Source organism: Tigriopus californicus, chromosome 7 (assembly GCF_007210705.1).
Source record: "Tigriopus californicus strain San Diego chromosome 7, Tcal_SD_v2.1, whole genome shotgun sequence".
NCBI classification, from domain to species: Eukaryota; Metazoa; Arthropoda; class Copepoda; order Harpacticoida; family Harpacticidae; genus Tigriopus; species Tigriopus californicus.
The window spans coordinates 9,282,050-9,304,404 of NC_081446.1; the positions used below are offsets into that span (position 1 = coordinate 9,282,050).

Here is a 22,355-nt window from a genome sequence, read left to right on the forward strand (position 1 = left end):
ATTCGGACGACACCCACCCACCCACTCACCCACTCTGCCACTCTGCCACAGACCACGGACGGACGGATGGATGGACACCCTGAAACTGAAAGGGAGAGAGAAGGATAAAAGAGGGAGAGAGAAACGAAGGGCTCTTGAGTGTTCGTTCGTTTACTTTGAGCCCCCTTTCAGAATGCCACCCAAACGTTCAACATCGCAAACAAGCGTCCGTAAAATATTTCCCTCCCTCAAACACCAACCACGATCGAACCCAGGAGAATTTTGAAAATATCGAGAGACAAGTGCCTCAAGATTAGGAGACTATTTGATTGACGTTGGCGTCGCTAATGGCCAGAAAAACACTAAGCCATCTAATTGTGCATGGGGATTCAAAAGAAAATTGACTCTGGTTCATGGCCATCTAGAACAAAAGCAGCTCTAAAGTTAACTGCCTTCTTCAATTGGTAGAGCAGTTCAAAATGGGCTTAAAAAATTAACGTGATTTTATCGCTTTCCTGAATCAAAACTCAAGACACCACACTCAGATCAAGTTGTATGAATACTTGATATCATGCAGGTGTAATTATTTCCTCCCTCAATATAAAAAAAAACTGCAATCTCTTTCCTTAAGAGATGGCCGGAATTGTAAGTTAACGTGATTCAAGGGAGATCCTCGGTTCAAACCTCCATGGCCTAATGCCCGCAAAACATTAGAACCATCGGCTTGTCGTTTCCAAATTAGGTACCTTATAGTATTGATGTAGAGTATAAACACGACTTTACACATTTTGAGTTACTCCATAATGTTTCAGCTTCAATTACATTCCACTCGATGCTGAAAAGTTAAAAATGCGTTTGTAGTTCCGTCAACCCCCCTTTTCTCTAACACATGTGAAGATAATCAAGCTAGTGCATGGGCCAAGGCAACCATCCTTGGAGGGGCACACAAGGATCTTTAATCGAGCTTGCAGTTACGTGAGCATATTCTGCGGATGTCTGCACATTGATGCTTTCCGGCTTAAAAAGTAATATGCACGCATTCCGAACAAGGTTTTCTTTTCAGATGATGGAGTAGCCTTCAAGAAGTATGGGTCAATATCTTAGCATCAACATTGTCTGACACGGGCACTACTGCCCTTGTAGAGGTCAAGTTTTTTGAAAGTTGGAGTGCATTTATAAATTGAACCTTAAAAGGGCTCAGGTCCTTAATGTGTGTTTACCAGACTGACTTGGTCAAATTTACACTACACAAGTTTGGAGCCATTTGGAACCATTTTTTCTCACCCCATAGGTTTAAAAGGGTCTTGGAAATCCATCATCTTTTTGCAAAGTATCATTCAAATTGCAAAGCCATTGGGCATCTCTTTTCATCGGTAGTTATGATTTGAAGTGATCAAACTGATTCAAGGAATTTCATACTTGCGGCTGCTCAACTACATGCTCTTTCATTTAGGTAGTTAACTACTTCAGCTAGAACAGTACGACTTGACACGTTGATAGAACTATCATTCATGAATATGTGTATTTGTATTACGTGTATAAAATTTCATCTTTTTCTGACAGGCAGTTTTGAAGATATCACTGAAATCATCCCGTCATGTTGCGGCCTTCTGTAGCTATATTTTTTGGCTATAATCAATTGGCCGTTCATTGTGCGGAGATAGCGCCCTCTGCTTCATCTAAGTGAGAACAAGCAAACATAAAAACAAGAGAATACGCCCTAAGATGTCAGGTTTTATTAAGAAAATCATCGCTAAGCATATTATAGTTAAAACATTGTGACACAATGAATATACATTAAAAGCTCTTGTAGGAGGGTATCCAAATCTTATAAAGTTAAAATGTTGAGCTATTAGAGCATCCAAATAAGAATCCAACAAGGAGCTTGTTCCTTTAAACTGCACGTATGCTTGAAAGCAGACCAATACTTTTGATCTTGTAATAATCATTTTGTACTAAGAAAAGCTTAGTTTTCCGTGTCGTTAGCGACTGCTTTTAGCAACTATGATTTTACTAAACTTGCATTCATGTTATCTCATAAAGTAGTCTCCTTAAGCAACGAATAGTACCTAGTATTAGAACTGCCCAAAACAATGATGAAAAGTTTTAATGTAAAGCAAACTTATTTTTTTTCTTTTATTTAATGGCTAAGAAAAGGCAAGCTATTTGCCAATCAATGATTCGAGTTAAGCAATCTAAAATTCGCGTTCAATAACGGCTTTCACGAACAGCGCTAGAAATTCTAGTACATATTACAAATATGATGCAATGAAACTCCACAAAAACTTGAACTACTAATTACTTTTTTTGGTGGAATTTTCGCCTCTTCGTATCAGCCTCGGAATACCTCGAGACTATCTATTACATTTGATAAGCACAATATTTGATTTTTACGACCAAAGTAAAGGTTAAAGAAGCATGGTACAGCTGATACAATTAGTTTTTTCAACAGTTATTGACCACTGCGTCAGAGCCATCCTGGATCTTGTGCTTGAGGGCCCCCAAAGATGTCATTTCCCCAACATGCAGTCAATGATTTTCAGTAGTCCCATAGTGTAGGCGAAAGGGTGGTATATCGTTTAAGACATGCATTTGGGTTTGATTGGGGGCTTCCTCTCATGAGCGGCATATACTATGGTTTCACAATAAGCTAGACCTGGATATCCCATTATGGTATATTTTGCTCCAACCATTTACCAGAATTGTTAAAAATGATGAAGTGGAAGAGAAACTTGCTTTTAACATTTCCATGTAAGCCACCCGTTTGCTTACACTACGGGCTTACTGGTGTTCGTTGAGAGGACCACACGTGATACTAAGTTGGGAGTAGACGCGCAAGGTACGTATGTAGGGACTTCAATTATCATTGGCTTCATCGTATTAATTACGTCACTCGCCTGAAATAATATTTAACTAGTCTACTTGGGAATCGGTAAAAATTCTTTTTTATCTATTTTTTTCAATCAATCAACATTTTGTTCGGATATGTGTCAAGATTAGTTGAAGTTTATATAATCCTTTTTTTTCGTCAGATCATTTTTGGGTAAAATGTATTCAGCTTGGTTAAGCGTGTGCAAATTGATATTATGTTGTTACATCTCTTTCACTTTCAAGATCGTTTTTCAAATTGAGGGTGTCACTCTGTGATTGAAATCCCTCTACCTGTCACTCAAAGGATATGTTTTTTCACAGTCCTTCAATTATAATCAAACGTGCATTTCATTGAACAGAAATCAGTCTTTCTCTTGTTTATCAAGACCCTCGGCAAGTTCGATCGAAAAGAGCAGGGCTGTATTCAATGAGGGAAGGGTCGGATTTCTGACAAATTATAATCTCCCGTTTGTTCCTGGGTCAGCTGTTTCTGGTTGTGATTCTGATCCCTGATCTCTGGATGGATCACGGAGCTGAGCTGGTTTTGACAAGCATCTTGCGGGAAAGGGAACTATTTGGAACAGCTCAGCATAGATCGTAACAAAAGGAACCATGCTGTATTCTAACAATAGATTCACCATCCAGTAAATTGACACTAACGTGATAAAGACATGTGCTTTTCTTCCTCTTTTTCAATTGCATTTTCATCACAACGTTGATGTTGAGAAATGTTATTTTTAGGTGGGTTTTTGTTTTCGATTGATGACGTACGTAAATGGATTTGATTTTTTTGACATCACTGATTACTTATGGATGTTCTTGGTAGGAATGTCATATTCACCGACTTAGATTGAAATATTGATTCCTCAATGGTGAATCCTAAACTCTATATCAAATCAAAATATAGCCAAATTTCAAGGACCCTATAGGTATGTATTATGTATGAAAACATTGCGAATAACTAAAGCGATCGTTCTTTGTTGAAGTTGAACATATTACTCAATCCTTATCAAGCTAAGAAGGGACTCTACATACCAAATTTTTGAAACTATAGTGTGTGACTTTCTGAAAATGAACCAATCATTAGCCGAGTGAACTGTAATAAGCAAAAGTTGCGATTATTAATTTAATCAAGGTTATTAGTTCAAGGAACTTGCGATTGGAATAAAAATTGCGGTATAGAATTTGTTTACGGTAATTGCTTTGGAGGTTTGTTTATCCCCTCAGCTCGATTCAACTCAATTGAATTTCATTTGAGCTCAGACCGCTAATTCAAAAATTATTTTCTTTTTTTCCGGACTTCTTTGCCCCTACCGAGAATGAAATCCTGAACAAGTCAGATGAAAGCTTAAAATTGCATATTTAGATTCATTTAAAATCTGGTCCACTAACGAATTCGAATTGGCGGATCTGTCTATACCTAGAACATAGGGTTCTTCTGGAATTTTGGTCAAGACTAGTCCCAGTCTGATATAAGAAATGTTATTGGATCAACGTCTGCATATTCCTACCGAATATTTGGGTAACAATTTGACCACTGATTCTTCACTCGGATTCTCGAGGCCTTGAAGGAATTGTTGAAATGCGCTTCAAGCCTTTGTAGTCACTACAATTGAAACGTTTAGAATTGACACAGCATAAAATTTGATGATATTTTACATTCAACAGACTATTTTCCGTCATTGCACATAATTAAATGATACGCAACTTTTAGTAACTACAATACCCAAAATAATGGTTTACTGAAAAAGCTGAGCTTATAATGTTAAAATGAGGCAGCTCTCTTGAGATCTCACTCGGCTTGTCATTGGATGATGGTTGGCCCAGTAAAGAGATTGATATTCACAGTTTTCATCAATTTTTTCCGCACCCTCGAGAATGACCGCAGGTTCGCCCATTTAACCTGTTGAAGCAACAACTCATCATTTCATTGAAATACCATAATGTACATGAGTTCCGTTCCAATAAAATCGATGAAGTAGTCAACCAATTTAATAAAAATCATGCAGAATTGCACTACTCAATTCAAATAGACGTTTAAAAAATGGAATCTGAAACGTGATCGTGATTATTCAAGCCAAAATCATATTGAAACGCAGAAAAGGAAATAATGTTTCGAACTAGTTCCAAAGCTTAAACAATTATGCAACCTTCCCCCAAACAGGTCAAAATAACATCTGGTTTGTGTTCTAGTTCAACCCGCCCTAGAATATTGCTTCATTATTAGAGATAATGTTAGTCGAGTTGATGAATATGATGTCAAGTTAATTATTTGTCTTATGGGAATGGAAATTAGATTTTCAAGCAATTTGTGAGTTACCCCAAACTGTTCCAATGTGCCTCAATCTGCTAATTTGAGGATTGTGTTGAAACATAGTGGGGGCACATGCACCCAATCAAGAACTACGGCACATTTACAGCGCTCGTATTTCATCAGTGCATTATTCGTAGCACATTAGATTCTTAACTGTATCTTTCTATTGATGATTATTTAAGGTAGATCACACCACTCGTTTTTTCCGATAAGCAATGTTGTGTTTCACTGTCTGTGGATGTGTTTAGCGTCTAAGAAGAATCTTGAGAAAGATCGGATAGGAGAGTCGAACAAACCGGGGACCTCTCTTCTGTTAGGAAATTCATCTACCACAGCACCGCTTTTCCTCCCCCAATTTCTACTGTTCATTCGAAATCGACATGATTTTGTCTCAAGTTGCAAAGGGACAATACTGTAGTGCCCCTTTATTCCTTGGAATCATGCAACTGAAATGATTTAATACCATTTATACGGTACAGTAAATTTCTTTTGACGATTCGAATAATTCTTCTACATTAAACTAGTCTTCATTCTTATCTTGTGCTCCAATACATCATCGAAGCGTGGGAAGTTATTGGGTTCGAGAGTGAGTGTCTCAATTTGCTCGTCAGTCTTATAGATGTGGTCCATCTGCTCTGCTCCATCTAAAAAGAGCCGTGGACACACAGTGCTCGTACATGATACTCGATAATATTACAGCGGGGAAGAGTGAGCTGCAAAGAGAGCTGAAGCGAGAACGACACAAAGAATGGAAGCGTAAACTCTCCTCAGTGCCTTGGATATCTTCCCGTCCGAAAAGACTTCATTCAACGTGACTAAACTCGGCCTGCAAACTCTAGGCCGAGTTTGCGTCGCTTCAGGTAAGTTTTTACGGAATACGATCAAACCATTTGAGATTTTAGTCCAAATACGTAACTAAACATTGACTAAGTGTCATTCACCCCATGCACTATGCATGCATAATAATTATTGTGAAACTCTAAAACACTGCGTAAATGAGCTTTTCAGCTTACTCTTTTTGCTTTTGCAAAAACATGGCAATTGCGCACTTATTTGACGTCTTTAAAGGACGTTGATACATTTTCAAAAGCTCGGCGCTTAGAACAAGGTCCTTCAATTACATTTGACACTAACCTCTCCGTAGGGCGGACACTGGCGCTGTGAAGGAGGACGCAATGCCGCTATCAAATGATTATCCCGATTGTCCCTCAAGATGACTCTTGAGCAACTGCACCGCTGAACAGGTTCGCAGTCCCTGGTAAAGATACAAAAACCTGAGTTCGTGATATTATTTAGGTTTGAATTAGTGACCCAATACTGATCTTAAGCAAAGCATGTGTTTGCGTTTTCCAACCTCCATCCACCCTTCAGCCTACTCATTACTACAATCAAGGATATGATACTGTAGATGCTAATTGTTTAACAACTAGAACTCAAGGATTCACCACATTTTAGTTGGATCGTGAATTGCAGGGTGTAAAGAAATTAAGGGCCTCCATGGCTGTTTTTAACAATATTTCTCCTGGATCAAAGATTTCTTTTGTTATATCCTGGTCACCGATATCAATTTACATTTACCATTACTCATGCTCCCACCATCATACTCGCCATAGACATTTTCCCTTATTATAAATACCTCCACAAACGATCAATAAACATCTAGTCAACAGCCACCATCCGGTTATCATACACTTTGACATTAAACCCCAAGCATTCCGTAATAGACATTGTTTAGTACATATTGGCATATTATAAATGGTCAAACGGTATCCTAGAGTCAATGAGTAACTCTCTGAGAGATTGCCGTCAAATCAATGTCAGAAAATGCAAATGAGAGCAGTCTTAAGGGCAGGACCAAAGCTTAGGGCGTCCTGAAGGCCAACCAAGACCAAGGGACGTTGGTGAGACTTTCAATGCTCATCCTCAAACCATTGGAAAGTGGAGAACCTCATAAAAATGCCATAAACTCATTTAAAACAGACCGGACCAAGGGTCGAAATTTGGAATTTTAAGTCAATCTTCCGGTCAAAGGGTTACCAATGACGTTTTTAGTTAATTCGGAAAATTCATGGTATGGCGCTTGATTTTTCAATATGCCCTTTCGTTGAAAATTGCAGATTCAATATGATCAAGTTATTCTTTGAGTAAGGGGAAAGGATTTTCAGAAGCCGCAAAGAGAGGCCCTTAATTTCTTTACACCCTGTATGTCTACGGCGTATCGATGTGAAGTAGGCATTGTCTGTTATAGCGTCATTAGCATCACTTAACACTCAATTTTGAATGTACTTAAACTTAAATTCAAATTCAATTCTCCACCATTTGTGATCATCTTCTTGAAATTAGGTCAATTTCGGGGATTTTTTGCGGTGAAATTGATTTTTGGAAACGGCTTATCATGAACCTACAAGAAGAACTTACAAAAGTTGCAGACACTGGACATAATAATAGCTGTCCGAGCCGTCCATATGGATGTTTCCTCTTGTACGCACTGATATAGCAAAAAAGTGTTTTATTTGCATATTTCCTTCTTTTTTAATATAGAACACCTTTTACATGTCACTGACAACAAATAATGCATGAAATCGGATTGCATGGTGTAGGTAGTTGATGTAAAAGATCGTTTTAACGTTTTGGTCCATTTTATCCCCGTTTTATCCCATTTTTGACTAATCAGGTTAACTACAAGTTATCAATATGGAAGCAAAATCAAAATCAAGAACAATCAATTTATCTTGACCCCTGTTTGCCAGAGTTAGGGCGGCACTTATAGGGAAAAAATCCTTTATAAATGCATTTTATATATTTTATTTTTTGACATGTCTTCCAACTGATTATCCATGATGAAATTATTTCACATTTTTTAGGATGTCTTTTTATTTCTGTATCTTCTGGAATGAAAGCTGAACCTTTCGGTAAAGAGTGTAATTTGCAAAGTCTATTTGCAATCTATTGTGCAAAATTGGATGATTTGGGAAATTTTGTTGTCATTAAAGAGTTTAAGACCGACAATCTTTAAGTGAACTTTTTTGCCGGGCCTATTGATAAGTGTAGGAGCCTAAGCTCACTTCGTCATTAGGTTTGAAGTATTGATTCAAACATGTGTTAAACTTTTTCAATTTTTATTCGCTCTTAAGTTTTGTGGTAACTGCAATCAATGATGTGATATATGCAAATTGTTTGAGAACTGAAACGCAATGTTTTAGTAGATTTTGTTTGGAACGCAGATTATGCTTACGGTGTATCGATAGCATGTATGGGAAGTTGGCACTGTCTTTTACAGCGCCATTAGCATCGCTACTCACGTGAGATATTGCTACTATTGCAAGTAACCATGCACACAGCCACAGAGAGTACCGAGGATCTCCGTTGAAGTTGAGCAAACAGATTTGCAAATGACTCATGGATGAGGGATTTGTTCCGCCTATCGAAACAACACGAACCTCGGGAAAAGAATGTGACAACGATTTGGATTACAACATCTTTTGTCGAATCAGTCAGGGGAAATCAATGCCTCGGAAAACCATTCGTGCTCCTGGTCAGCCAGCGCACCGTGCTTCATCCACCTTGTTCTACGTACATTTGTTTATTATTCAAGCGATCCGGCAAGATTATGGATGGCAAGCAGTTTTGCTATCGAGAAAGAAGAGACTGCTACTTACTCTGTTCAAAACCCCTGGAAGGGCAAATCAGTTCCAGTAGGGTTGTTTATTATCCTTTGCTTATTGCTTTTTGCCTGCTGGCTGTTGGTGAATGGTTGGATGGAGAATAATCATCACAAAAGAACAGATGATTGATTTACCTAGCATTAGGAGCAGAAGTATACTGGGACAAGACTTCTCCAAAATGTTGAGGCAAAATCAAAGAGACACGGCTTAGATCTGGTTTTTTGACAAATCGTCACCAATTCTAATGCGTTGATATGCATACAACTCTTTATTGTTTCTTTGATAATAAGGTAAATAGTAGTTTAATTTAAGTTATAAAGATGCATTTGGTAGAGTTCAAATAGAATTGAGTCCGAATCCTATCTCTTAGTATGTGGTGACCGGTTGCAGAAATCGCGAGTTGCGAGACATAATTTCGTCTACTCTCTTGTCGTCGTCAGCCATGACACTTCTCTTCCTCCTCTTCTTTTTGCCCAGAACCATCTGGAAGAGGATTGGAGAAGCTGCAGCTGCCAAAAACGAGGAACCAGCCACCAAATTAGTACCAAGATTGCCAATGGAACCTTGGACCATGCTTCCAATTCTTGCCAACATGCCAGGAGGAGATGTCACGGCGATTGGCCGATTGGTGGTCGTGGTCGTAGTTCTTCTGGTAGTTGTAGTTCTTCTAGTAGTTGTGGGTCTTCTAGTAGTTGTGGTTTTAGTTGTGGTAGTAGTGGTTTCAGTAACGGTCGTCGTTGTTGCTGCAGTTGCGACGCTGGCTTTGCTAGTTTCAGTAGTTTCTGAATTTGTTGATGAGCCAGTTTTGGTCTTGTCTTGCTTCTTGGTTGTGATTTTCTCTTCCTTTGGCTCATTTTTCTCGGACGTTGTTTGATTGCTTTGAGATTTGAGAGTATTTGTCCCTTGAATGGTCTCTTTCATGGCGTCCAAGGCCTTGATTGGTGAAAGGGCATTGTTGATATCGCCTTCCGGAGAAACGTTCTTCATCCCTTGTTTGTCCGAATCCGCGAACCCATTGAGGAGACCCTTTATGTGGTTCACGATCTTTTCTTGATTGGGAGGTGTCTTCCCGTCTTTGTCCTCTTTGACTCCATTTGCTCGAACCAGGCTACTGAAAAAAAGGAAAGGGACTGAACTACCTATTTCATCGTAGATTGATTAGTTTCAGACAAAACTTTCTCCTTAATCGCCAAAAGAAGGAATCCAATTGGTTTTTTTGTTTCCTCCTTTGACTTGCCTAGTTTTGGGGTCAAACGGGGTTTTCATGAAAACGTTCCTTTTCTTTCTTCGGCCAAGAACGACTGGTAACCAAACTGGCAGAGTGGCGGCCACTCCGTAGAGAGCCGTAGCCGCAGATACTGCAGATACGGACATCACGGCTCCAATCGGACTAAACGAAGGAGTTGCAGCGTTGGCCGGAGGAGCTGCTGTTAGTGGCCTTGAAGGTGTGGGAACGTTATTAATTGTGGCGGATGGCGTTTGAACCACATTAGGGCGCGAATTAGCAACGATAGGCCTGGAAGGCACGTTCTCCGGGAGGGTGTCTAGCTCAAAACTTGGGAGTTCTAGTGCCAGCTCGGATATTCCTATTGGATCCAAACTTGGTCGTTCTAAGTCTTGATCTGATGTCCCTTGTCCATGTTGGTCGATATTTGGGAGCTCATGTACTTCATTCGTTATCTCCGTTGGGTCTTGACTTGGCATCACGGGTACTTGTTGAGTCGATGTTTCCATTTGATCAGAATTAGGAAGTTTGGGCGCATTGGTTGATGTTCTCATGTTATCAGTTTCCATTTCCAGTAAAGAAATCAATTCAAAGATATCACCTTGTGGGAATAAGGAGGCTTCTTTGATATCTTCATGCGGAGAATCGAAGTGGAATGTCCATTTATCTTGAGTTGATGGGTTATTGGTTAGATATATTGGTTTCGCATCCGTAGAATGACTGGGAATGTGAACAACTTCGTGAATGATTTTGTTGGTCCAATCGGTGTCAATGAAGTGTGAGGTCACGTTGATGGGCTTGGGAGTGTTAACGACAAGCGATGTTGGCGGCACATTCCATCGAAATTGGCTCTTCTCGACATAGAATCTAATTGATGGGAGCATTCTAAAGACATTTTGGGTCAAGACAACCTATGACAAAACTCGATGTTTCTTCCCTTCCTGAAATTTATTCAAAAGAAGCCAGAAAAAAGATTTTTCTTACTCTTTGGATCTGTCTTGAGTCGGGTCCGGATTGGTGGTCTGGGGTCTGCTCCACGCCAATTCATTAAGATTCACCAGAAAAAGTAAAACGAAAAGGAATCTCATATTTGAGAAGTGGAGGAATGCTTGTTGGTTCTTCTTGTTTTGTGACCTACTCTGAAATTATTTGGGACCTAGAAATTTCACGATGGCCGGTTTCACTTGACAGGTAAACCACTGACCAAATATTTTCCTCTCTTTCTCCGATCTCCATCATCTATTTAGGTGACAGAGCAAAATGATTGCAGTCACATGTATAATAATTTTCATGAAAACCAAAAGCTTAACCTTTTTATGGTATATGTAAAAAGCCGTGCAAATGTAGCGACTTTTTGCAGTGGAAACATCGATAGGCCTTGTGTTGATGTGAGTGGACTGGGTGTTCGGGAGTTTACGACTCTTCACTTCGCAAACACGCCGAACAACGTCAAATCAAAGAGAGGGGACGGCATCAGCCCTTGAGGAACACCCTGTTGCTCATACGTTCGAAAGTGAAATCTTGGAAGATGAGGAAAGACTAAGGTGGGAAGAAGGAGCTCGCCGTACGTCTCTGAACAGGCTCTTGTGCTCCCTCGGTTTCTTCAACATTGTGCGAACTATAAGAAAACAGGTCAAATAGTTTGGTGGAACACAACCGGCCCAGTTTGTCAAGAATCATGCTGAAAAAGCAACCACTCTTCGCGCTGTTGCTATTTTTGATAGTTATAAGTTTCATTGAAGCCGATGTCGTGCCTGCCGAAACGGTAAATAGCCTCTTATCCGAATTAACCACCCAACCCTGATGTTCAAATTTCAACTCTTTCAGGACTTGAGGGAGGCCCGCGATACGAGTGTGGTGTCTGCTGACAACGATGCTTCTTATGCCACTAGACCTCGAAGACGGAGGAAGCACAAGAGAAGGAGACAAAAACCAAAACCAAAACCCAAGGAGCGTGAAGTATACGAAGATGACTACTATTACGATAGGGACGACTCCTATGGTAGTCCCAAGGCCCCCGCTTCTGGCTACAAAGCTGAAACTTCGGCATACGAGGCACCAGCCTCGCCGAGCTATTCAGCACCTCAAACCGGATATGATGCACCCTCGTATGAGGCTCCGTCTTACCACTCCAGCGGCGGGTATAGCTCGGGTGGAGGAGGGGGAGGATCGTGAGTACATTAGATTGAATGAGATTTCATGGCAAGGCTCCGTTGGTCATTTTCTTTCTTATTGTGAGTAGCGATGGATTGACTGATTTCCTAAATGCTCTGGCGGCATTTCTCCCCATCGGATTGTTTTTGGCCGCGATCCCTCCGAACCTGATAACAATCAACTCGTAAGATATTCAAATCACTAGAATTTTTTTATTTCACGATGTTATTGTCATATGTACCCATTCATTCCAAAAGTCGAAGGAAGCGAGATTTGTTCGAGGACCTGGATGAGGATATCAAGAGCCTCACAACTTATCAAGACCATGATTTCCAAGCGAAACTTTGTCTGATTTACCAAGGTTGTACGCAATGGGAAAATCAATCTCGAGCATCTCGTCTCAGGGACAATAAGTGGTTGATCAAGGGGTAAGTTTTCACTTGAATTCTTTCGCTACTCAATCATAATTTCGTACATGATATCGGCAGCAAGGATGAATCCGAATTATGACGGACAAAAATGTTTGACCGATCCCATTTTTGGAACCTTTTCAGCCCCGAGTATTTTTAGACAACTTAAGTGATTTTTATTTGTTACTTTTTGCCCCATGCGAATGTCAGTCCTTGATAACTTCAACATAATTATCTTCGGGAACAAGATTAACTCCATTTCTACAACTTAAAAAATCAACTTGCTCCAGGGGTCAAATTCAATGTTGCATTATGATTAAATAACTGGGCGTTTTCTCATATCATGGCAGACCTTTTGACCTATCGCCCATTCTTAAGACTGTTGGTGGCTTTTACAAATGATATATTTCGTATTTTCTTCACACAAACGAAGGATTTTAGAGCCCTTTCCAATTTGCAAAATTCCTACTTTATTATTACAATTTGGATTTAAACTGGGCAAAGAGGGTAAATGGCCAAAGATTCACGAGAAAATAGCTTCTTCAGCCTTTGTGTACCGTTCTCCTCTGCTTCGAAGTTTGATATTTTCTAATTATATTCATTGTACGAGAGAAAGTACCGAATGTTTGTCACCTTTACATCCGTCGATTTTTAGCCGACCATTTGAGCAAAAATTGAGCTAAAAAAGTATATCCTATGAATCAGATTACGTTAGCTAGCTTACCTAGAATACTGCTATTCAATATGGCCTCGATACGGTTGGACTTAGGCTTTTATATATGTTGTAATGAGACACCCTAATGTTTTTTGGCCTTTGGGACTTTGATATAAGCACACGGAAGCTCATTTATCCAGAATGGCTTCACTTGCTGTATGAAGCGACTCCTTTGTCATGTCTTGATCATGGAAAGGAGTAAGATTCAATGAAATGGCTACAATAATTCAAGAAGGCTTACTCAAGCACAGATACAAAAGTTTGCTCTCCGGAGGCCAAGGATTGGGTGAAAATACACATAACATGTTACACCGCATAATAAAGATTTCGAGAATGTTTTAAAACCCTCACTGGAAACCATCCCTTTTCGGAGCATAATTATCATGGAGCAATCAGTCAAATTAAATGATCTGTGGAACTTTGACTAAATTCATAAGATCATGAATTTTCAATCTACTTGGATGTGGTGGCATTACACAGATGATTGACTTATTAAAGGGCTGCTGTAGTTAGTTTAGCAATCATCCACCGACGGTGCTTATTGGTAGAATTTTAGATCAAAGACGGCTGGAAAATGGCATTGGAGACGGCAAATTTAAGTTTGAGGAGGTCGTCAATTGAATTGAGTTTGTACCAGCTAGTTCCTACGTCCAATCAACACGGAATTGTTCATGTCTATTATTATCATTTTATGGCATACTGTAGAGCTCTATCCAATACTGCAATGCACTTTCATGGCGAAAAAGGAGCATGATTGAGTCAATGATTCAGGGAAAGTCATGATTTCGTCCATTATTGGACAATTTTCCGTATTTGGTTTAATCATCTCAAAATGAAATGCCTTCTCCGCTTAAGCAACTATTGGGGTCTGAATTTCGAGCCGGTTCCTACGTAATTGTCTTTTTCCTTTAAAGTTTAACGAATTCACCGCAAATGAAATCAACTAATATGCAATAAGCAAAAAGAATTGAAGGAAACATTTGGTTGGACAATGATGAATTTCACAGATCACGATGCCGCGGTTGATTTCAACTTTTCAAAAATCCACTGCGGTAAATTTTCGAGCAGGAATTCTGGTTTTGCAATCGAATTCGGAGAAGTTTTTCACTTCCGTGTAGCAATGTCAATTAAGTCTTTGTCATGGATCGTTACAATTAAAAAACTCGTTGGATTTCATGTTTACGCAATGATGTTGCTGCTTCCAGGCGTGCACTCGCGTAATCTTTCCCGTGAATGCTTGTCATGCATCAATGCCTTAGCTAGAGTCTAATCCAGTGGGAAAACATTGCCAAATCCTTTGTGCCGATGATCTGTCCTGTGCACATTGCTTTTTTTCAAACCCTGCCTGCGTACAGAAATTTCGAGTGACCTTGTCATTGTCTGGTTCGCTATGTAACCAGAACTGATCTCGGTTAGTGCAAGAGGCAGGAAGCGAGCGTACCGGCATCCGCTAAAGTAACTACATGTGCTACCATGCAAGAAGTGTCCTTACTTACTTCCCTCATAAGGGGGTTCTTCAAGGCGCAGGACTTTAGAACCGGTAGGCCCTCGTTTGGGAAATGAAAGTTTGAGAAAGTGGGATCAGTGATGTAGTCTGCTTCCTTTAGCGTGCTCCTTCACAAGTGCGTTCTAGTCCTTTTGATGGTTGTGTTTGGGAAACTGAGGACATTGACAATGATCATTTTTCCCATTGTGATTGCTTTGGTGCCCTTGGTGCATTTTGCGTCGCCAGTCAATGGCTTTACTCCAAGTCCACTTCGACCGGTTATCTTAAGGAAACAGGACTTTACCCGAGAGAAACCCAAACGCAAAGTACCAGCCCCATTCACGATCTCGACTTCTTTACATGTGTCGAACAATGAAGCCGCTCAAACAAGAGAGGCCAAAAATTTGGCCAGTTTTAAGGGCCTACCCAAGGCCATTCATGTTGAGGGAATCCGGGTCCCTGATGATCCGTCGGATCGCACTACTTGGCGGAATGGACGAGTAATTGGAAACATTTTTGAGCCGTATCCGATAAAAGCTAAGCAACAAACCCGTCAAGGCCGCTTGAGTCTAGACGAGACACAAACGCCAAGACAGCCCAAAAATGCGCAACTGCAAGGAAGCCCTCAAGGCCAAAGCAAAGACTACAGCTATAATTCAGGATCCACAGTGGAGGGTAGACCGATATATTATGTAGTTGAGGAACCTGATACTCTTCATGCAGATAGAAGTCCCTATGCTTATGAACCAGCTGGTTTAGCCTTGGGACCGCAAACCGACCAAACCCAGAGAAATCAGCTTCTTGATCCTCAGACTGCTTCTCACTATCAAATCAAAGAACACACCTATTCCATGTGTCCTGGGTGTCCCACCTTCAGTATTCCCATACCAGTTCCCAAAGAAAATGACGACTCAACTGACTCCTATCAAAGTTCATCCCAATCAGTTCAGTTTCAAAGTAACCCGAGTCAAACCTCCAATGGAGGCAATGGAGAGCCACAAGGGCCCAGTTCTGGCTCCAATGGGTTTTTGAGCAACTTGGAAAACAGAGTTGAGGACACCAAGAAAGCTTTCAATGATTTTGTTGAAAATTTGATGGGCAATTTTCTCTCTCAACCCTCCGCCACTGGAACGGACAAGCAGGATAGTGTGTCCAATTCCAGACAACCCTCCGGTTTCATGGCGGGTGGCATTGCTGCTGCCTTGATTGGAGGGATGGCCTTGCTCTCCTCGGCCGTCACTTTGTCTAAGCATTCATCTTCTGTGGCAGCGTTGAGTAGTTCCAATAGTAGAAGTGATTCGAGACCGGGCCTTTTAGAAAAGCAATCCATGTGCTTCTTCAAGATGACTTGCACAGATTTGCACAAAGACGCGGAAAGCTCAGATTTAGGTTTCCTCTTGACATCGATCACTTCAGAGTTGTGAGTATACCGAGAAATGTCTAGGGGTCATGTAGCAAGGTATTCGAAAAATCATTGTTATTCTCAAATGAATAATTAATGGTAATAAAAAAAAACCTGAAAGAAACTTAAACTTGGAAGCCATTGGAGAAAGCTACGAAGTTTGATCCGCACCAAAATGAGTTTACATTTCTTCAGTCCAATTTTAATTCTACCTTTTACTTGCTTTGTCTTTGCTTCTGCTCATTTATAGCTTTGAGTGGGGTTAATAAGACTTTAAAAGTTCCATAGAGAAGACTCCGTAGTAGGGAACAAATGTCATCATGTAAACCTGTTAATCTACCAATAGTCCAATGACAAATCTGTCAGAGGAAAGAATAATAATAGGGCAGCCATGAAGAAGAACATCAAGGGATCTGATAATATTTTTTTTTTGCTGAAAAATTATAAGGGTGCGGGTGCGATACAATTCAACATTCGATTTCTGGTTTTCACTTCCGCTACAGTGCAAAAATATTGTCCCTAATGATTGATGAAAAACAAAGAAGGAAATTCCATATCTTTATTTAATTGCTCATTTTCCAAAACATCGGAGCTGATGGCAGAAAAACGACAAAAACATGCAAAATCTGAGTGTTATAAAAAAATCTTAAGTCTGACAGATTTTCAATAACGTTGAATAAAAGAAAATTCAGGACGTGGAAAATGATCAGTGCAAAAGGTGACAAATTTGAAAATGATGCTGTCAAATGTATGGTTATATTACTTTAAATACATAACTGGCTACTTTAACTTTTCATGGTTAAATGATTACCAATAATTAATCCTGAATAAGTGTTAAGTGACAATTATCACTATTTTTAGCTTGGAAGGAATTTCTTGTGAATATTTAAGAAAATTGTTTTTTTTTTGGCCATTGAGGAAGTAAATCATTTGTCTTGGCAATAACTTAAAGTTTAGTTAGGTCGCTTTCCGATCTAATTTAATGCAATACGCAATTTTCAAATGTAATGCCTAACTATGTGCTAAACAGATGCTTATAAAGTTTTGTGTCAGTTCATTACTAAGAGCATCGATGATATTGCTTGACTACGTTTTGGCATTCACACTTTTCAATGTGTTTTAAGTGATATGATATATCGGTCTCACCTCCTTCCGAAGATTTTATCTTCTACAAAAATTGCTCTTTTTGTTTCTCTAACCATGAAATACATAATTAGTCGTCTTAACATTTGAACAAAGACTTCATCAGCAATTATAACCACCGTGTAGCTCGCACTAATTGTATTTAAGACGAGTAACGATTGGGGATGTTTGCATTTTCGTTGACCGGAGGTGGTGATCAGCACATTCCATTGATTTGATCTTGGGTTAACAGAAATTTTCGGATCGATCTGCCCCTACTTTTAGATATATGTTCTCCACTGCAAAAAAGTGAAATTGATCATGCTCATTCAAACTCCAATTTCAATCGTTTTTCCAGCTGCGACAAAATTTTGAATTCCATTGAGGATCCGTGTGCCACATAAACATAAGCTGCAACAGTATTGAATATCTATAACCACATTTTGACCCTGGCTTTCCGAAGAATATCCCTAATTTTGATGCAAATTCTCTGTGCTTAATAAAGATATTAGATGATGTTTTGTCTTCAGTTTCGTGAGTTGATCGAGAAATTTTCGTACCGTAATCTTATCCAAAATTGTTATCTTATGTTACATATTACTCATTTTTCCGATCCGTAATCCAAAATGATTTTGACGCTAACGAAATTGTCCGAGCGATCTATTTTTTAAAAAACGGTAAACCAGCCATTTTATACATTTGAAGTGCGATAGAAAAGAAGAGTTTTCAGACGGTTGCAGACGGAGGAAAAGAAATCTAATGCGGTTACAATGCAAATCGTATTGCAAAACAAATGTTCTAGACGAATCGTTTTTTCCGCAAGAATTTACTCTTTTGCCCATAAGAACTTCGTTGAAAATTAAAATCAACTTTCTCATTTTTAACAAACATAAGTTGCACGTTTTGGAATTTTCCAAGCCTATTCATTTTGCCCAACACCCTGGGAATGTCTGCATTGTAATTTGTTTTTATATCGTAATAACATTAAGCATCAACATTGAATTTGTAATACCATAGGCTGCAGATTAGTTATGACTTTTTTGATTGCGTTTAATACGGCCTTGATTTTTCCTTGGCCAGGAACAACCGATCTCAAAGGTGATTGCTATCACATGAATTAGCACCACAAACAAAATCAAATTGCTCGATCTTGTGATTAAAACTGGACCAATAAATCAGTAATCTACCCACTTTAAGCTTGTCATCTTATAATTCAAATAAAATTCATTTGGTTATCGTTCAACTTATCTATCAAATATCCTATTTTTGGATTAAATTACGATGGCACTTATTTGAATTGACAACTTTGTGTGAAAAAAACTCGAGATCAAAGGTTAGTAAACAAAGCTAATCCTCACGATGGCTAAATAGTCTGGTTTACAGTTTACGAAAAATCAATTAAAAGATTTCCAGATTTTCTGAGCCCTTGTAGACTTTATTCATACCATTTTTAATAATATATTTCACAATATAAGTTAGCGCGCACAATTTCATAACACACGGTACTTCCAACTCTGGTCACACTGAACAAAAATCGTATGAAAGCAAACTCCAAGTAGAAGCAGCGCTGCCATTTAGCCTACAAAACATTTGACTCGTTCCGTCCACTCCCTGTCATCCCTGGCTGGCTTCATGTAATCTTGTCTGGCTCGGCTCTCGAGCAGTACTCACGGTAGTCACTCACTGCTCATGCTCCGGGAGAAACTAAAGCACCTTATACTAAAAGTATGCTTCCATGTAACTATTCTAAAATTCCATGATGTATTTTGAATTGAGTTAACAAGTCAAAGTTTATGTTTGCCCTCCATGGTTTATAACATATGACACTGAGCCCTGAAACCCATGGGATCTTTGATATGTAGGGCGAGTACGGTCTGCAATAGGGTGTGTGCTCTAGGTGGAGCAATTCAGCTTGGGCTAGCAGAGTTCAGCAAGCACACATTGCCTCCTTGTTATCTGGTGCTGTCTTTCTCCTCCTTAGTTTAAAGATACACCACTCACTGCAGCTCTTTGAGTCTGCCCAGCAGCTAATTTTGGGCCATTCTCATTGATGGTTTTCCCTGTGTCTTGTGTTGTGCTTTTGAGTCAAGTTTCACATTCACCTTGTCACTCCCAGTCAACCATTTGTAGTAATCTCACCATGACCACAACCTAACATAAAAAAAGAAGAATGCTCAATTGTAAAAAATCAAGATATTACTCGCAAAGCCAGAATAACGTCACAATTGGAACCAATTCTACTTGACTACCACAAACGGAACACTCTTGAACTGATAGGCTCAACCATGGCCATACCAAAAGAGCGAATCCTTTTTGGATTACTTGTTATTATGTGTTGCAATCATTCCATCCGGTCAGAATATTCATGGAGTGGATCAGATTGGGTTTGGGTGGAAGACTCGCCAAATACCAACTCAAAAGACGTAAGAATGATGTATTATACCTACTCTGTGTGTACTGAAAACTCTAGGGATAAACCTAGGAACAACCTGGCTCTTAACCAGTTTGCTCAATAGTTGCCGTTCGACGCTTGCGAGCAAAGTATCATGGGCGGGATTTGCAAATTTGGGCCAATTTCTTAAAAATTGATGGTGGCAGATTGACAAAAACAAAAACGATGGCGATGAAAACAGGCTTGATTTTGATTAAACCGATTGTGGCATGATTCCGTTCTGCTTTATGATGTTAGTCAATTTGTTCCATGGCTTTCGCAATCAATCCACTTCGGATATTTGCATGTGGAACAAAACAGTCGTTGGCCATTCATGATTATATCTGAAGAATACTTTTCGTGAAAAGATACTCAAAAAAGTCTTTTTCCTCTTTCAGGCCAACGACGAAGGCAGTGGAAGCCCCCGAGTCAACAACAATCCAATTGTGACAGACGACATTGATGTGGAGGACGGAGTGGATGTCTCGTCTGGCTTTGGCGTAGAAGAAGAAGAAGTAGTTGAGAGCATGGATGAGATGGTACAACCTTGAAATTATAGCCTCATAAATAGCGGTGCAGACTTATGTCAAAAAAAACTTTTAAGCCCAAAAGTAGCAAAGTAGAATAACTAAAATGGTAAATAGAGAGGGAAATGAATTTGAAAATAAGCAAAAATATTGATTAATCCATTGTCCTCTTTACGGTTGGTTTTGAATTAGACAAGATTGAACAGATTGAACTTTGTAACTTATGGTTTTGAAGATTCTATTAACGAAATTTCACCTTTACAAAAAAGACTTTTTCTATTGGTAGATTGTGATACAATTTGTAAAAATATGGGGAGATCAAATGTTATGGTCCAAGGCCAGAGTTTTCGAACTTATCCTTATCCAAACAACATCCCAACAATCTTTAAGAAGGAGACCATTTATTAGCGTGTATCTACAAATTACAATAATTGTAATTGAAAGAAAGTGATTTTGAAAATAAAGCACAACTGAGCCTTCCTTTTTACTCAAAGGATTTCTCTTTGACAGTATAGCCAAGGTTGTTGGAAGACTTGCGCTATATTTTCCGAATTAGCTTCTCGTGATATGCCGTGAACAAAATAATGTATTCCGCTTGCACTACCATAAACGATAATCTCACGAAATTCATGAAAAATGAATGCAGATCAATTGGTACAAAAAAAATGCGCTCTATTTTTCCACGTGGTTAGTACAAAAATTCAAGAATGCACTTTGTTTCAATCAGAGTGTAACTCCTTTAGTGCAGGTCAAGAATGGTGTGAATTGACACCCTGTCATTGTATTATTTGATATTTTACATATTTTTCCTCAAACTCTTAAGCAAAATCAGACTTAACTTGCTAGCACAAAAAAACCATCTAATTGAACAGAACGCCCATAACTGGCAAATATACTTGAAACACTGGCAAAAAGCGAAAAAAACGCGTAAAAGCTTATTTGCACCCCTATTCATAAAGCTAACCAAAGGTGCTTTTTGTCCAGATTTTAATTCCTATTTCTCTTGCAGCCCAACGCAAAATCCAACGATAAAGATATATTCATTGAAGCACCAGAGGGAGAAGTCAAGCAACCCTCGCCTACCACTTATGATGATCCAAATAGTCGGACCCCCTACAATCCAAATATTAATTTAGAACCTTCCGATGCCAAGAACACATCGTTCTTTGCCCAACCTGGAACATTGGCAGGTATGTTATTTTCAAATTCCTTCTTCCCTGAATCCTGAATGTGTTTTAATGAGTAACACATAATGTAACATCTATCCTATCTTTGTTGCAGCCGTGGTTGGAGGGGCAGTAGTTGGCTTGTTATGTGCCATTCTTTGCGTTATGTTTGTTGTATACAGGATGCGGAAAAAAGATGAAGGTTCTTATGCCCTCGATGAACCTCAAAGGTCAGCTACTATAACAACATACGCAAAAAATCCGAACAGAGAATTCTACGCATAACTCGTGCGACTATTATACATTCTAAAATTGTCTTATAACTCATTAATGAAATAAACAAGTTTTTAGCAATATCTGCGTCGCATGAAACCACATTATAATTTCCTCACATGTAGGCTTAATAACTATCCTGGGGAGCCTATGGTTCCCCAAGTAAATTGTGAGAAACGAAACACTTCACATTTCAGCTAAAATTCCCCAAGTAAATTGTGAGAAACGAAACACTTCACATTTCAGCTAAAAGGAAAGAATTGTACTTTTAATACAATGTGGGTATTCATTTGGAAGCAAAATTTTAAATAGTGCAGCTTGTTTTGCAGTGGTCAGACTCACCAAAATGTTCAAATCTTTGTAAACATAATATGTACAATCATATTACGGAATGCAATGATTACAATCACTCTCGCAATTTGCACTTTGAATATGGGGAAAAGGAAGGTCAATCGTGTTCCTAGAGCAAACTATAGAACCACCTCACGGCCATGACAAAAAGTGCCTTGATGTCTCTGAGTGATATCTATCTGTGGCAATGGCACAATCCCTATCGAGAGCTTGACGAACTGTATACTGGGCTGATGGTTTCGGTCGAAGGATGAAATAAGAAAA

General features: G+C 39.2%; 3 protein-coding genes across 6 annotated transcripts; 2 read left to right on the forward strand and 1 right to left on the reverse strand.

Moving 5' to 3' along the window:
• The first annotated feature begins 5,863 nt into the window (after positions 1-5,863).
• On the forward strand, positions 5,864-17,861 carry LOC131883237 (uncharacterized). 3 transcript variants are annotated; one of them, XM_059230663.1, is made up of 6 exons: positions 5,864-6,024; positions 11,415-11,819; positions 11,882-12,225; positions 12,297-12,392; positions 12,466-12,636; positions 17,702-17,861. In XM_059230663.1, the coding sequence occupies exons 2-6, from the start codon at positions 11,733-11,735 to the stop codon at positions 17,745-17,747; spliced, it is 744 nt and encodes a 247-aa protein (XP_059086646.1). In that variant the 5' UTR covers positions 5,864-6,024; positions 11,415-11,732; the 3' UTR covers positions 17,748-17,861. The 3 variants fall into 3 exon arrangements, with proteins under 3 accessions (XP_059086646.1, XP_059086645.1, XP_059086644.1); XM_059230662.1 differs by lacking the exon at positions 5,864-6,024 and having other exon boundaries at positions 11,239-11,819; XM_059230661.1 differs by lacking the exons at positions 5,864-6,024; positions 11,415-11,819; positions 11,882-12,225; positions 12,297-12,392; positions 12,466-12,636 and adding an exon at positions 14,893-16,239.
• LOC131883240 (uncharacterized) lies at positions 9,081-11,173 on the reverse strand. Of its 2 annotated transcripts, none has more exons than XM_059230666.1 (2): positions 11,039-11,173; positions 9,081-9,940 (listed from the first exon to the last, which is right to left on the reverse strand). In XM_059230666.1, the coding sequence occupies exons 1-2, from the start codon at positions 11,140-11,142 to the stop codon at positions 9,196-9,198; spliced, it is 849 nt and encodes a 282-aa protein (XP_059086649.1). In that variant the 5' UTR covers positions 11,143-11,173; the 3' UTR covers positions 9,081-9,195. The 2 variants fall into 2 exon arrangements, with proteins under 2 accessions (XP_059086649.1, XP_059086650.1); XM_059230667.1 differs by having other exon boundaries at positions 9,081-9,937; positions 11,039-11,160.
• A 1,446-nt stretch (positions 17,862-19,307) lies between the features above and the next one.
• Positions 19,308-21,823, forward strand: LOC131883242 (syndecan-like). Its single transcript, XM_059230670.1, has 4 exons — positions 19,308-19,766; positions 20,173-20,313; positions 21,311-21,491; positions 21,583-21,823. The coding sequence occupies exons 1-4, from the start codon at positions 19,629-19,631 to the stop codon at positions 21,750-21,752; spliced, it is 630 nt and encodes a 209-aa protein (XP_059086653.1). The 5' UTR covers positions 19,308-19,628; the 3' UTR covers positions 21,753-21,823.
• The last annotated feature ends 532 nt before the right edge of the window (positions 21,824-22,355 follow it).

Bases quoted from the DNA above. Each gene is read 5' to 3' on its own strand.
- LOC131883237 (XM_059230661.1), top strand. From the start codon at position 14,975: ATGGTTGTGTTTGGGAAACTGAGGACATTGACAATGATCATTTTTCCC. The intron at 16,240-17,701 runs GTGAGTATACCG...TCGTTTTTCCAG, and splicing joins ACATCGATCACTTCAGAGTT to CTGCGACAAAATTTTGAATT.
- LOC131883242 (XM_059230670.1), top strand. From the start codon at position 19,629: ATGGCCATACCAAAAGAGCGAATCCTTTTTGGATTACTTGTTATTATG. The intron at 20,314-21,310 runs GTACAACCTTGA...TTTCTCTTGCAG, and splicing joins TTGAGAGCATGGATGAGATG to CCCAACGCAAAATCCAACGA. The intron at 21,492-21,582 runs GTATGTTATTTT...TCTTTGTTGCAG, and splicing joins CCAACCTGGAACATTGGCAG to CCGTGGTTGGAGGGGCAGTA.
- LOC131883240 (XM_059230666.1), bottom strand. From the start codon at position 11,142: ATGAGATTCCTTTTCGTTTTACTTTTTCTGGTGAATCTTAATGAATTG. The intron at 9,941-11,038 runs GTAAGAAAAATC...CCTTTTTTTCAG, and splicing joins ACTCAAGACAGATCCAAAGA to TAGCCTGGTTCGAGCAAATG.